Source organism: Dermacentor andersoni, chromosome 5 (assembly GCF_023375885.2).
Source record: "Dermacentor andersoni chromosome 5, qqDerAnde1_hic_scaffold, whole genome shotgun sequence".
Lineage (NCBI taxonomy): Eukaryota > Metazoa > Arthropoda > Arachnida > Ixodida > Ixodidae > Dermacentor > Dermacentor andersoni.
Genome location: NC_092818.1, coordinates 90507214 through 90520265, shown reverse-complemented (window position 1 = coordinate 90520265; position 13052 = coordinate 90507214). Strand labels below are relative to the sequence as shown.

The 13052-nt window shown below is 45.1% G+C and overlaps 1 protein-coding gene and 1 long non-coding RNA gene across 2 annotated transcripts in view; one reads left to right on the top strand and one right to left on the bottom strand.

The window, feature by feature from the left end:
- The window catches only part of LOC140218359 (uncharacterized), a 284811-nt gene that overhangs the window by 208121 nt on the left and 63638 nt on the right, over positions 1–13052 (bottom strand). The window lies entirely within an intron of this gene.
- LOC126532405 (uncharacterized) lies at positions 6038–8464 on the top strand. The gene is made up of 2 exons (XM_050180113.3): positions 6038–6153; positions 8011–8464. The coding sequence occupies exons 1-2, from the start codon at positions 6052–6054 to the stop codon at positions 8362–8364; spliced, it is 456 nt and encodes a 151-aa protein (XP_050036070.2). The 5' UTR covers positions 6038–6051; the 3' UTR covers positions 8365–8464.

Here is a 13052-nt window from a genome sequence, read left to right as displayed (position 1 = left end):
TGAAAGTACGGGCTCCTGTGGAAGCTTCGCGACCAGGTATATTTACCTTGTGCGGTCACTCTAGTTATGAAATCCTAGTGGGCAAGCCAGTGCGTTGAGAGGCTTGGTGCGTTTTGATTTGGTGTTACCGAGGCGCCATTATAATGCAGGCGAGAGCTTGCACGGACAAGAAACACGCGGATAAAGGATTCCGAGAGCGAGGAGACCTGGCGTCGCTAAAACCCCTTAAACTTCATAAAGTAGCGACACGCTTTGAAGAATGCCGCCTCCTCCTCGCGCGCTCTGGCCGAGGCCAACACCACGTCACTATTGGCCTAATAACATCACGTGGGCCCTCGCGCCGTGCATCAGAGCCACTTTTGCTCGAGAAGCCTCTACCGAGTGGCGAGGAGCGCATGTTGGTGCCGCTCGAGCAGTGTAGGAGGCGCCACGGTCGAGGAGGGAGCGCGAAAGAGGAGAAACAAGGAGGAGTGAAGGCGGAGGAGGAGAGTGTCGCTGCTTTACGAAGTTTAAGGGGTTTTAGGCGTCGTGGCGACGCCCCCTCCCGGCACGCAACACTTGCCGTGCTACTCAATCAGCAGGTGCCCTCTCTTTTCTGATCTGCCCCGTCGAGGTGCGCTTACTGCGCTGCACTTAGCCCCACCTTTCACCTCCAATCAAGAATCTCTCCCTCTCTCTCTTTCTCTCGTGCCGTGACGTCGCAGCAAATCGAAATTCCGTGGAGGCGCGCTCTTGAAGCCGCGTGAGACGACGTGGTGCCGCTTCCTCCCCATTGGCTGCGCCGTCACGTGTCCAATGACGCAAGCACTAGGCACAGCTTTATAGCCCTGTTAAGAGGACAAATTAAGTGCACTTACGGGGAATGCACTTCGGGACCTTGACCGACACTTTAGGCTACGCGGTGCTAAACGGGAACACAGAGTGCACTCGCACTAAAAGAAAATGGCGACCGATTAAAACCATGTTTTTTGGAGATGTAGTTTCAAATAAAAAATTAACTTAGTGAAAGCGATTGCATTACTTGTATTATAAATAAAAAAATGATCATAATCTATAATTAGTCAACAAAAAACGAAAGTATTTTTATCATAAGAGCGTTGCAAGTCAAGGCCGGCTAAGACGAATGCCTAGCCAATCCAGAACAAGATGGTGGCGTGCGATGAGGCGACATTTGATCCTGCTAGAACAGAATATCAGCGAGTTATGCTCTGATTATTTTGTTAAAAGCTGTGCAACAGCTAGGACTGACTTCCTTGTCCTTTTTCTACACATTACATTTTGTGCCGTTGAAACCGCTGGCGGCGAGGCTACGTACTCGACCAGTAAAGTGCGTTCCATGGATGCACTCCGACCAGAGTGCACTCTTCTACGAGTACACTCAGCTTGCGACGTTTAGATTTGGGGAAGTACACTTAAAACCTAGTGCACGCTCCGTAAGTGCACTGAACTTGCCCGCTTGACTGGAGTATTAGTGCGCCAGAACTGTCGTCATCTCGTACCTCGGAGGCCCGAATATTCTTTTCAAAGCCATTAATTTCCTTTACTTACGGAAAAATTCCTAAGAAATCTGATGAGAATTTCTTGACGTGCTTTTACTCTACTCTTTACGCCATCGGCCATATTTGCAACCATCTCCTGGTCACACCGACTAGGCCGTATTTGCGCTTAATGGGACATATAATGCTTCCTCATTAAAAGCACAAAGGCGCACTAGTGTTTGCGAATGTGTTGTCTACTGGTATGATAAGCGCTAGCGCTCGACCAAAAATGCTGGAACGCAAACTTTCGGGAAGAAAAACGTACAATTCATAACAAAGATTCAAACAAGTTCAACAAAGCACTCCGTAGGAAGACAATTTGAAATGTGAAGTAATATATGAATTGGGCACTTCCGTGTTTGGAGATTTTTCGGACTGTAATGAACATCTCTTCGTCATTAGCTATCAATCTCACTCTCAAGTTGGGAAAATAAAGAATCAAATTTTATGTTCCGCCACATACATTTATCAATTTTGTTTTGTATAGCAGCCCGATAATAACTAAAGTATGTTATTGCTATAAAAGCCAGAATCTACATGAGAACTATTTCCTAGTTGTCGTGTGTGCCCACCCTCTTTCTTTGCTCCATTGGTTGTACAAGACTCTACTGAGCATGCCTAAGTGATATAGAAACCTAAAGCAAATCAATCACAATCACAACGCCTACGAATGTATTCGAGAGTAAATTTGCACAAGAAACTACCACCCAACTGTTGCTTCGGCTGTTCTAGCAATAGCCTAGGCTCTTTGCGCTATGCAAAGCAAGCAATTTATCACTCCAACAAAACATACTAATTCGATCCCTAAATCAAGCACAGGCTCCAAAACCCAAATGAAGAAATGATGAGTGAATAAATGTGCATTTTTAATAACCTTTACGTCTTGGATGTGCATAAGCTGTGGGAAATATATCACCGACGTCTCCTTTTGTCCGATAGCTTAATCATTGGTTGCGGCATAGGGGAAGAACATGTGAAATATTATACTCGTATTCAAATGCCAAGAACACAAAAGACAGGATTTCGCATCTGGCGCAAAATATTCTTTCACGGAGCGTGACGCTGTCGCAAAAGCCCATTCCTCTTTGACAGTGAAGCAAAAAAGTTTGCTTCAGGGAACCTGTTCTTTTTTTAACCCCTGCATTGCGCAAACTTGCAGTTTCTTTGGCGCACTGCCTCGTTTGTAATAAACCTACAAGGCTACGTCAAGACAAAAACTATCATTGCGAAGGCATTCAATATCATGCGAACCGTCATGCTGCGAAAATTTTATGGAACGAATGAATCGCGCCGCACAAAAATTCTTGTTTTCTTTGACTCTTACATTGAATGACGTGCATTAGGAGGTACCCTACGTGACTACATGCAAAGAAGTGAAAGATACAGCTAACAGGGAAAAAGCGAAGCTCGTATATTTTCATCTAGCGAAAATATGTTTTGTGTTTTCTGGTAGTTTTTCTAGTGTGAGTGCATGGTTGCTTTGCCAGACAAACAAGCATATATAACATGTCGAACTGGCTGACGCTGCGCTGAGCGCGTATTCGCTTGTTTACCTGCTTCATTCCTTCAATACCTCAAAGCACCAATGCGGAAACATGTGCTTACCTATCGAAAACTACATTCGAACAGCGGTACAGTGACCAGAAGCAGTTATTGTACACCGAAAATCCTACTTTTTAGTTCAATGATTCTTTAGCACAACAAAGAATTGGTACCTTTCTCCTGTTCGGCTAACCAGAATTGCAAGCTTCAGTTCACGAATTAGTTCAGCCTTAACGTCTAGGTTATATTGTTGAGATTTTCGAGCCACAATATTTTGTTAAATTCAAAAGCGTCTTAACTTCGTGTGTTTCATTTGCAGAGCCTTTGCTTCCTTTGAGCGTTATGCAGCTGTGGATATTCACGGAACTGAAGCTGGGTAGTATGTCAACCAATTATGACTTTTTATTGGCGATCAGGTGAAGTAAACTTGCTGAAGTCTTACTTCCTAGCAAAATAAGTGGCGTTTGTAATGTTTTAAATAGACTGTGCATTGGACACATTGCACGGCTGCTAACACGTTGTTTCGTATCAATTCGCCTTCCGTTGTTTTTCTCTTTTGTGTTTTTCATTGGCAGCCAGTCGCGGCAGCCTCACGTGCATGCACGTGCAGAGCAAACGCTGCCGGCCAGCAGCAAAGCTCGTAGGCGGAACGCGCGGAGGGATAAATTCTGGTCGCCGAACTGCTTGCGTTACCTTCGCAGCGGTGAACCTGATGTACGAAACGAAGTACAGCAGCGTGCGCACAACGCTCATATCAGCAGCAGAAGGCAGAACACGCTGCCCTGACTCCGCCACCGAGGCGCCGACTTCGCGTTCTCGTTTTTTCGCAGCCAAGCGGTCTCCACGTCTCGGGAGGCCCTCTAAAACACTGGGAGAGTGGCCAAAGGCGGCGCGTGAATGCGTGGGGAAGCTGGGGGTTCTTTCGGTGAGTAGCCCCCAGGAGGCGCTGCTGTAGGAAACCTGATAAGGGCCCTAGACACAAAAAACTTTGAAACGTTTTATCTATGGACCTTAAATCGCCAGTACGTTCGATCGATGCTGGAATTTGGGTACGTGCTATTTTTAGGTGGGCCAGCACACAAAATTAACCGCCTGGTTCTCCTGGAGCGGGAGGCACTCCGGAATTGCCTTGGTTTACCAAAATGCGTAGCTAACAATGTTTTATATCTAGAAGCACGACTGCATACTCTTCCCAGTCGATTCGGAATTACAACAGCAAAGACATATTTAAACATTTATGAGTCTTCTTTGAGACGATCACAATTTGTATTTATTAGTGAAATGAAGGCATTTTTCGATGAGCATTAGTCTAGCTTATGCAGACCTCAGGTTTTGTTTGTACAAGCTGAGCTAGATACACTAAACAATAATATACGCTAGAATATTTGCCCCAACAAGCACGTGCGTAATATAAAGATTGAATTTGATTATATATTTCCACCCAATGCCAATTCCTGCTCATTACATACTTAAAGGGCATGCTACAAGATCATCTGACGCAATTGGGAATAGATCATGTGATCACGACTGATGCGTCAATGAGCGAGGCGAAAGCTTGGGCATTTGCTCCGAGTCACTAGCCTGGTCATATGCACTATGTCTTCCGGATTTCACAGCCATATTTCTGGCTGAACTATCAGCCGGTTTTTGATTCTCTTCGAAAACTTCCTTCAATTAATCAACAGCAGTTATAGTGACTGATTCATTGTGAGTATGCACACAAACTCACTTCATCTTCAGACACCCCCCTACTGTGGCGAATACATTTAAATCATTAATCCGCTCAATCGTAAGCCTCGTGCGGTTGGTATGGGTACCAGGCCACCATGGTATATTGTTAAAAGAAACAGCAGACACACTTGCGCGGATGTCTCTTGATGGACCAGCTATGTGCGTTATGTGTATTTCGGCTTATGCCTCTGCTGCTAGGTTTAGAAAATTTTCCCTTTTCCAAGATTCTACGAAATTGAAAATCAGAATGTTATAATTTAACCATTTGCCCTTTTCATGTGACAATAAATGGTGTCCGTCACATAAATTACAAATCTGCATACCATAATTACGATGATGCATCCCACGAATAAATTTTGCCTACACAGGTCTGGTTTGGCACCGTCCCGTCTGTGTCCCAACTGCATCGTAATTTTGTTATGCACATCTCTAATTTATATGTGGGACACCATTTATTGTCTCATGAAAAGGACGAATGGTTAAATTCTGACATTCTGATTTTCAATTTTGTAGAAGCTTGGAAAAGATAAAATTTTCTAAACTTAGCCGCAGGGGCATAAGCCCTGAACGAAGGGCTCCACGCTACGAGGAAGTCACCCCATCTCATTACAAATAAATGTGTTCCCTCTCTCTCTCTCTCTCCAAAATGCCAGGAACCCGAAAACATGCCTCTCTTTCTAGTAGCATGCCATCGATTTAGAAATCCGGAAGAAATTATAATTTGCGTTCCGAAAAGTGCGTATTTCTTTAACTACTCAAAATATCCTCTCCTTCGTGTCTTCATTGTGCTTTAGCCACAAAAACATCTAGGTTGCCATTTGAGACTATATCTGTGACACAAGAAGGCTACGATGGTAATTCTGGCAATCAATAATTGGATAGATAATTAACTCCCTGAGTGTGTCTTCGAAATTATTCCAATACCACCCAAGAAATACAAAATTTGCTGTTTATATTTAATTACAAGAAAAATATTTCTATATCTGCCAAGTAAATCTATTTCTTAATTAACATGAACGTTACACTACATCCCGCTTTAATTTTAAGTTTATATTTTTTGCTCTCCCCTTCCCTTTAACCTTTAACCACTGGCTTCTTAGCCAATCGCCCATGGTGGGTAAGCGCCACAATTGAGGAACAAGCAAGCAAGCACGCAAGCCAGCCCCTCGTAGAGGGTATGAGCCAGTACTTGGGATACTAGATAAAAGCGAAGAAGATTGCGAATTTTTAATAAGCCGCGATGGAGTCTGCGAGTCCCGATGCGACAGCAATGCAGGACTACGACGAACACGGAAATCCACAGCACGGGCAGGATTATGGCCAGCAGAAGAAAGATCTGCCGGTGAGTTCACCACTCCTGTTTTATTATGTAGCATCGATAGAACTCAACATGGAGAAAGGGGCTTAGGGAGAGCCCGTCGGAAAAAAACTCAGTCGAGAGTTTGCACTGAGGACATGAATGAGACTGCGGTGGATTGCGTTTTAAAAGCACATATCATGCATGCGAACTTTCATTAATACACTAGGAAGGCAAATGGCACTAATGTGCCGCGAGAGTTAAGATTCAGATGTGTAAGTAGCCTCACGCGGAGCATGCAAGTGCTACCGCATCACATCGAGGGAATGATGCAATAGAAGCCGGCTGCCGGCGTGGGCACTCCTCGACTCACCGGACAAACGCACTCGACGGAAAGGGGCCGTGGCTCGTTTCGGGCAAAGCGGAAGGGGTGACATGCAAACGCTGTCGCATAGCTGCTTGTGTGTTGCGTTAAGAAAAAAGGATACGGTACACTGTCGTATTCTTCTTTACCTTTACCGTTCCGTGACGGGGGAAAGACATCATAGCAAAATATAAAGGATCTGTAAATAAATTTCACAAGATGGCTGTCGCAGGCATGCACTAAAACAAGTTAGTAATTGTTTATCTTTGTTAGCTCCTTAACCGCATGAAGCAATAAAACGACACACACCGACCAAAAGAAGCGCTAAAAATTAGTAAATCTTAAGACGATTCAGCTTCGCGAAGGAATATTAAATTAATTAATTAATTAAAATCTGCTACAGCAAGTGCAGCGAGGCCTGAAAGACAATCCTTGCTGCCGAAGGGAATGTGCAGTAAATAAAAGTATAATTACGTGGGTGCTATTCCTAAAGCCAACTTCCCTTAGCTGTTATTTCGGTTTTGTTGAGTGCAGCCGACAGTCCCCACATACGAAATCGGGGGGCAGCCTAGTTCCCCCCCCCCCCCCCCCCCGTCCCCGCTAGATTAGATACTTATAGCAACGCCCCATACCTACATGCAGAGAAACACGGTTATCGGCAACAATTCCAGAAAACTTATTTTGCGCATTCTACAGCTTTAGTCCTGTCAATAGTTTGCCAAAGGCAAACTTTATGGTCCATATTGTGCATTGTAACAGTTAACACAGTTAGCTGCCTGTTCTCTTAAGAAACAAATACGAACTTGCGGCGTCCTTGCGGACACAAAGTGCAAATAAAGAGGCTCTAGCCATCGGCGCCTCTATTTTTTCAATGCATGTGCAGTCGCTGGCAGCCCTATGGGAGCCGTTCGTGCGCCTTAGTTCAGTGAGTTGCCGCGATGCGACGCTACCCAGATGGTACGACTGCTTGCGTCACGCGTGCGTCTGAGCACGCGCCACTGCCGTTCCGATGCAGAAGCGGTAGACGCTTTGTCCCTGTGTCTGTCACGTTATCAAGCGTCTGTCAGTGTTCCTCCGACTTCCGTCGTGAGGCGCCACCGAGATGGTACTCTACCCCACTACCGTAAAGCTGGCGCGAATGCTAGCCTATGGGAGACTGCAGGAAAGGACGACAAGAGAGGGTGGTGAACCGTCAGATCGGCCGCATCTGGCTGGCATTCAAAAATAAAAATAGAGGAGACGCTGCTCCAACATAGACTTGTGTCGCCTATCGGCAGCTGCGCAGAGCAGCCATTCCAAGAGGGTTGAACTCACTCTCCATTTTCTATTCAAGCGAAGGGAGAGAGTTCTAGGCAGTGAAGCGAGTCAACTGGCAGCACGGCTTCCCGTTAATTTCATTAGACAGAGCATTGCTAATTCTGGTGTGAAAAACAAAACCTTCTAGGAGTCTAGTGAATGGTCTTTCCGTATGAAATTCTTGGTGGTGGCGCAGACTTTTCGGGGCTTACATATTGGTTTCTCTTTTATCGGGAATGCAGGCGCCGCAGCCCTACACGAGCCTCCCCGTTATCTTCGGCGTGGCCGTGGCCGTAACCGCACTGACTGCCGTGCTCGCCTTCTACGCGATGCAGACAGCTCGACGTGAAGAGACGACAACGACGACGACAACCGTGGCTCAGCCACCGCGGTACTTTGGTGTCACGCCCCCCTCTACAATCACTGTCAGCACGCCTATCAGCGACACCAACGCCAACAGCACAGACATCCCCAGCAAAAACGCCAGCACCGTGGTCAGAATGGACTACGAAGGCTCAAACGCGGACGATGATGAAGAGCAGGGCGGTATCGCTGATGCAACGACCACTGCTCACGAAACAATGTCGACGGAATGAAGGCTCTAGTGGTTGTTTTTTATTACTTATGGATAGATTTCAAATGTGGACGTTGTTGTTTTACTCACTCTGTATGAGTCAGGTGATGGCATTGCCATATTTGTTTAATCTTGCCAAAAGTACTAGATGCTTGCTATGCAAATAACTGTTAGTGCTTCTCATACCTCTCGATACGTCCCATGTAATTAACCGGGTGTAGCCAAACTTTACCTAATGTCAAACCTAATGGTCAAACCTAGGTGCTAGACATGGACATAGATTGTAGGCCATGCATCATGGTGTACCTGCGTCGCTTGAGCTATCATGTCATAAATTTCCGTCGCAAATGCTCATATACCAAGAGCATGGCATTTATAAACACGATGTGACAAATTTAAGCTATATACAGTTAAGTGCTCAAACATTACTAGGCGTCGACTGCGTTTAAGCGGAATTATGTGATACCTGACAGCTCGGGGAAAGGAGACGAGACGAAGGCGCAACAACGCCGTTTTCTGTTGCCTCGCGTTTCTCGTCCCGTCTCCTACCATAAAAAATCCCATTACAAAAATGACACATAACGTGTATCGCATAATGAAAAACCAACTATACCAACGCATTAAGTATCGTAATGAAACCGGCCGAGGTAAACATACATTATGTTCGCCGTCCGTACATGGTGTTCAGTGACTAGGCCTAAAGTAGCCGCGCCGAGCTACGTCAGCTGGAAACTAACGACTGTCGCAGCATGAAAAGAAAACGGTAACTTTCATAATATTCCGAAGTACGCCGCCTGGGTTGGCACTTTTCAGCGGCTTTCGAGTCAGCACCTCGCCAACTGGCACCCATTGAATCCCCTGCCCCCTCTTTAACCGGCCGACCGCGAGGGGTTTGGGCGCTCTCAGTGAGCAAGGACACCGAATATTAAGACTTCACTTCAGCTGGTGCTTGAATCAGGATTTTCTATTGAATACACACACCGGAAACTACTGCAGGGATAACACAAATCAAGAAGGGCCGTTCCCAAGGACCTTCATTATTTCTTGTGGATAAAGCCATGACAGGTCTTTGCACGCACACCCCGTTGTGAATCGTTACATTAAACTGCACCACATTCCTCACAACAGCTAATAACATGTAGTAAAGCAACACCTGTGCACTCAGATGTACGAAACTTTCATGACACACGAACCCACAAACGCAAAAACGGTCAATTGAGCAGGTTCATCTATGTACATGGTGCAAAGAAGTGTCCCTGTTACCAGTAAACATGTTTTGGCCCACAAGCTAGTCTTTTATATTATTTGCTTTGACTCCACGCTTCGTTCCGCTCTGACCAGAGCATACAAACAGCAGCAGCTCAACAGGAACGGCATAATGTGCTTATAGTACGCGTGAGCACAACGTCCGTGCCAGAAGCGGAAGCCAGAAATCTGTCGTAGCCCCGCCATCGACCAATGACGGGTGCGGCCAGTTTGCTTTGTCGAGCTCGCAGCCGAAGCCACTACGAGTCTCTGGAGACCCTTCATTGGGTCTCTCCAGAGACGCGGGCAGCGCATGCGCTATCAGTAGCGCGCGAGCATGACGACGGGGGCATCAGCAGCGCAACGATGACAGTGCAACACACCTCAAGCGTACGTATCACTGCTATAGCAATAACAAGCACAGAATATCTGCAGGTGCTTGTTATCGAAGAATCGCTGTCTTTATTATTTCCTGACTATACTAATATGATGCAGCCTTAGAAAGAACGAAAACGCATATTTGTTTTCTTGGAATTCTCGAATTTATTATTCTTGCCTTCTATAGTGATATGACGTGAAAGAATCGGTCTGTTTTTTTTTTCTACGATTGGTTTACACGTCATTTCATTTGAATAGTGTAGCTTATTGCCTATTGAAGTTTCACTGAGGCAAATAGCATCCTGCTTGCTTATTTCCTGACAGTTGTACTGCAAAGCGTTCGACTAAAGCATGAAGGGTGTCCGGATGAATATCGGATCGGTAGAAAAAAAAAATGGCAAGCGCGCAATCTTACGCGGATAATATCACTTGAGTACAAGCTAAATCACTGCTGATTCCTTTATTCCATTTGTAAATTCTAAAGGGTATTCATACTCTCTTTGTTTGCCACACAATTGTGCATGCGTTAAGTTCATATGGCACTTCCTTGTTTTTGGTCGCAACGAGCAGTGCAAGCTGATATAAATTGAGAACGGCCAGTGACCTTTTAAGTGGCCTAATAAATAATGTTTAGCACTGAGTGGCGATTTTACTTAAGCCAGTAACACATTCATGCCAGCAACATTTTTCACCCAGCTACATGTGATGCACAGCAGGAGAATCATTATAGGTACTATGAGAGAATAGAAAGCTATGTCAATTTCTATGCATCTGTCACAGAAGCAATGAAAACGTTAAGTGTTGATGAGCAATGTTTAATGATATACCATTTAAAGATGACCAAAATTTTAAAGCATAACAACATGCCATGGAAACAGATTTTTACATTTTTGCATATTCGGTGGAGTTTGCATGCGAATGGCGTTTGCTCCTTATTTTGGTAAGGAAAACGCGCCTGCATTATACGTACTTAGAGGTACAACTATTGGTAGTGTTCACCACGGGAAGGGCCCACATCATGCTGCTTCTGCAATGCACTCCTTGCTGCCGGGCTAAAAAGCTGATGTCTAAAGTGCTATAGTGTCGGTTAAGAAACAAAAAATTTCCCAGCTTCCCCCAAAAGGCGAAGCATTGAAATCGATAGCAAGGCCTTGATTGATTAGTAGAGTTTATTGGCACAAGGGCCAGATGTGGCCAAAGAGCGCCAAGTCGGTGATCCGTGCTAGTCAATGCTATGTGATTGTTGATTGTGGGGAGTATATGATACACGGCTGCATAGCGGCCTAAAATATTCGCTAAAAGATGGAAAATATACATATGGTGCAATGTGGCTGTAAAAGGGCCTAAAATTTTATTCGCTCTGAAGTGCGTAAAATACAAGTATAAAAAATGACAGTGACTGATGGTGTCTGCAATGAAAATAGATGTTTCGCGAGATATGGGTGATCAGTAAAATATGTGATGGCTGTAGCACTAGTGCCTCAGCAAGGCCTTGAAAGCAAGGGCTGGGAGGCACGTGCTCTAGAAAATGGTTTCATTGCAGCTACGACCTCCAGGTGGAGGCTGTGCTACAAGTAGCCTGGCCAAATTACACTTAAGGTGTCAGTTTCAGTTAAAAAGTTTAATACTGATTGAAAAGTAAAAAGGGGTTCATTGCTGAGAAAGAATGCTGGGTGTAATGGTATGTGTTGCAGATAAGCGGAGGGGAAGTACTTTTTCCTTTCTGCCTCTATTTCAGGCGCATTGGATAAGAACATGAATAACTGTAAGCCTGTTGCCACATTTGGTACATGTCGGAGGTTCGCTTCCCGTCAAAAGGTAGGAGTGAGTGGCGTACGTATGTCCTATTCTTAATCTACACAGAAGTACTTCCTTATGTCTTGGTATTCTTTCAGTTATCCAGTTCCCTAATTTTGGTTTGTTAAGGTGGAGCTTATTCAATATTGCATTATCCCATTGATCTTGCCAGTACTTCCTCAGTTTATGGCGTAAGAAGGGCTTAAGTTCTGTTGCTGCTATGGGTCTATCCACATCCGTTTCATTAAAGACGACTGACGTTGCACTTTCGTCAGCAGCTACATTGCCTTTTATGCCCCTATGGCCAGGTACCCAACATAGGACGATGTTTTGGTTGTACATTAATGCTAGGCATAGTTGTGTGTACAGTTCATTAAAAACAGGGTTCTTATGTTTTCGAAAACTCATTAAGGCCCTTATTACGCTTAACGAATCTGTGAAAATGATGGCCTTATTCAGATTTGTTTGTCTGATGTGCTTTACAGCTGAGAGTATCGCGTACGCTTCAGCCGTGAAAATACTTGTGTTAGGATTTAGAGTACCGGAGATGGAAAAAACTGGCCCAAGAGCTGCATATGCGACACCAGCAGATGACTTGGAAGCATCTGTGTAAAACTCGGCGCAGCAGTACTTCGCTTGGAGTTCGAGGAAGTGTGATAGTATGTGTGCCTCAGGTGCATGTTTCGTTATTGCAACAAAAGAGATATCGCACTCCATGGTCTGCCATTCCCAAGGCGGTGGAAGGCGAGTGGGAGGCATTAGAATATTTTCTGGGAAGTGTATGTCTGTTTTTTCTGCCATTGCTTCCAAGCGCAGACTCAAAGGAGTTCTAATAAGTGGGCGGTTACGGTAAAGTCTGGCAGCGGAGAGGTCGCTAACGATGGAATGGCATGGATGTTCGGTGTCTGATTTTACCTCAGTGTAGTATGATAAACTTAGGAATGTTCTACGTAGATGTAAGGACCATTCGTTGGACTCAACATAAAGACTTTCAACAGGGCTCGTTCTAAAGGCCCCTGTTGCCAGTCGTATACCGAGGTTGTGGACTGGGTCAAGAATCTTTAGCGCAGTCTCTGTTGCGGAGTGGTACACCACGGCTCCGTAGTCGAGGCGTGATTGTACGAGACTCTTATACAGGCTAAGCAGACACTTCCTGTCACTGCCCCAAGTTGTTCTAGAGAGCAGCTTGAGGAGGTTCATGGTCTTCAGGCACTTTTCTTTAAGATATTTTAGGTGTGAAATGAAGTTGAGTTTTCTGTCGAGGATAACACCTAAGAATTTGTATTCAAG

Bases quoted from the DNA above. Each gene is read 5' to 3' on its own strand.
- LOC126532405 (XM_050180113.3), top strand. From the start codon at position 6,052: ATGGAGTCTGCGAGTCCCGATGCGACAGCAATGCAGGACTACGACGAA. The intron at 6,154-8,010 runs GTGAGTTCACCA...TCGGGAATGCAG, and splicing joins AGCAGAAGAAAGATCTGCCG to GCGCCGCAGCCCTACACGAG.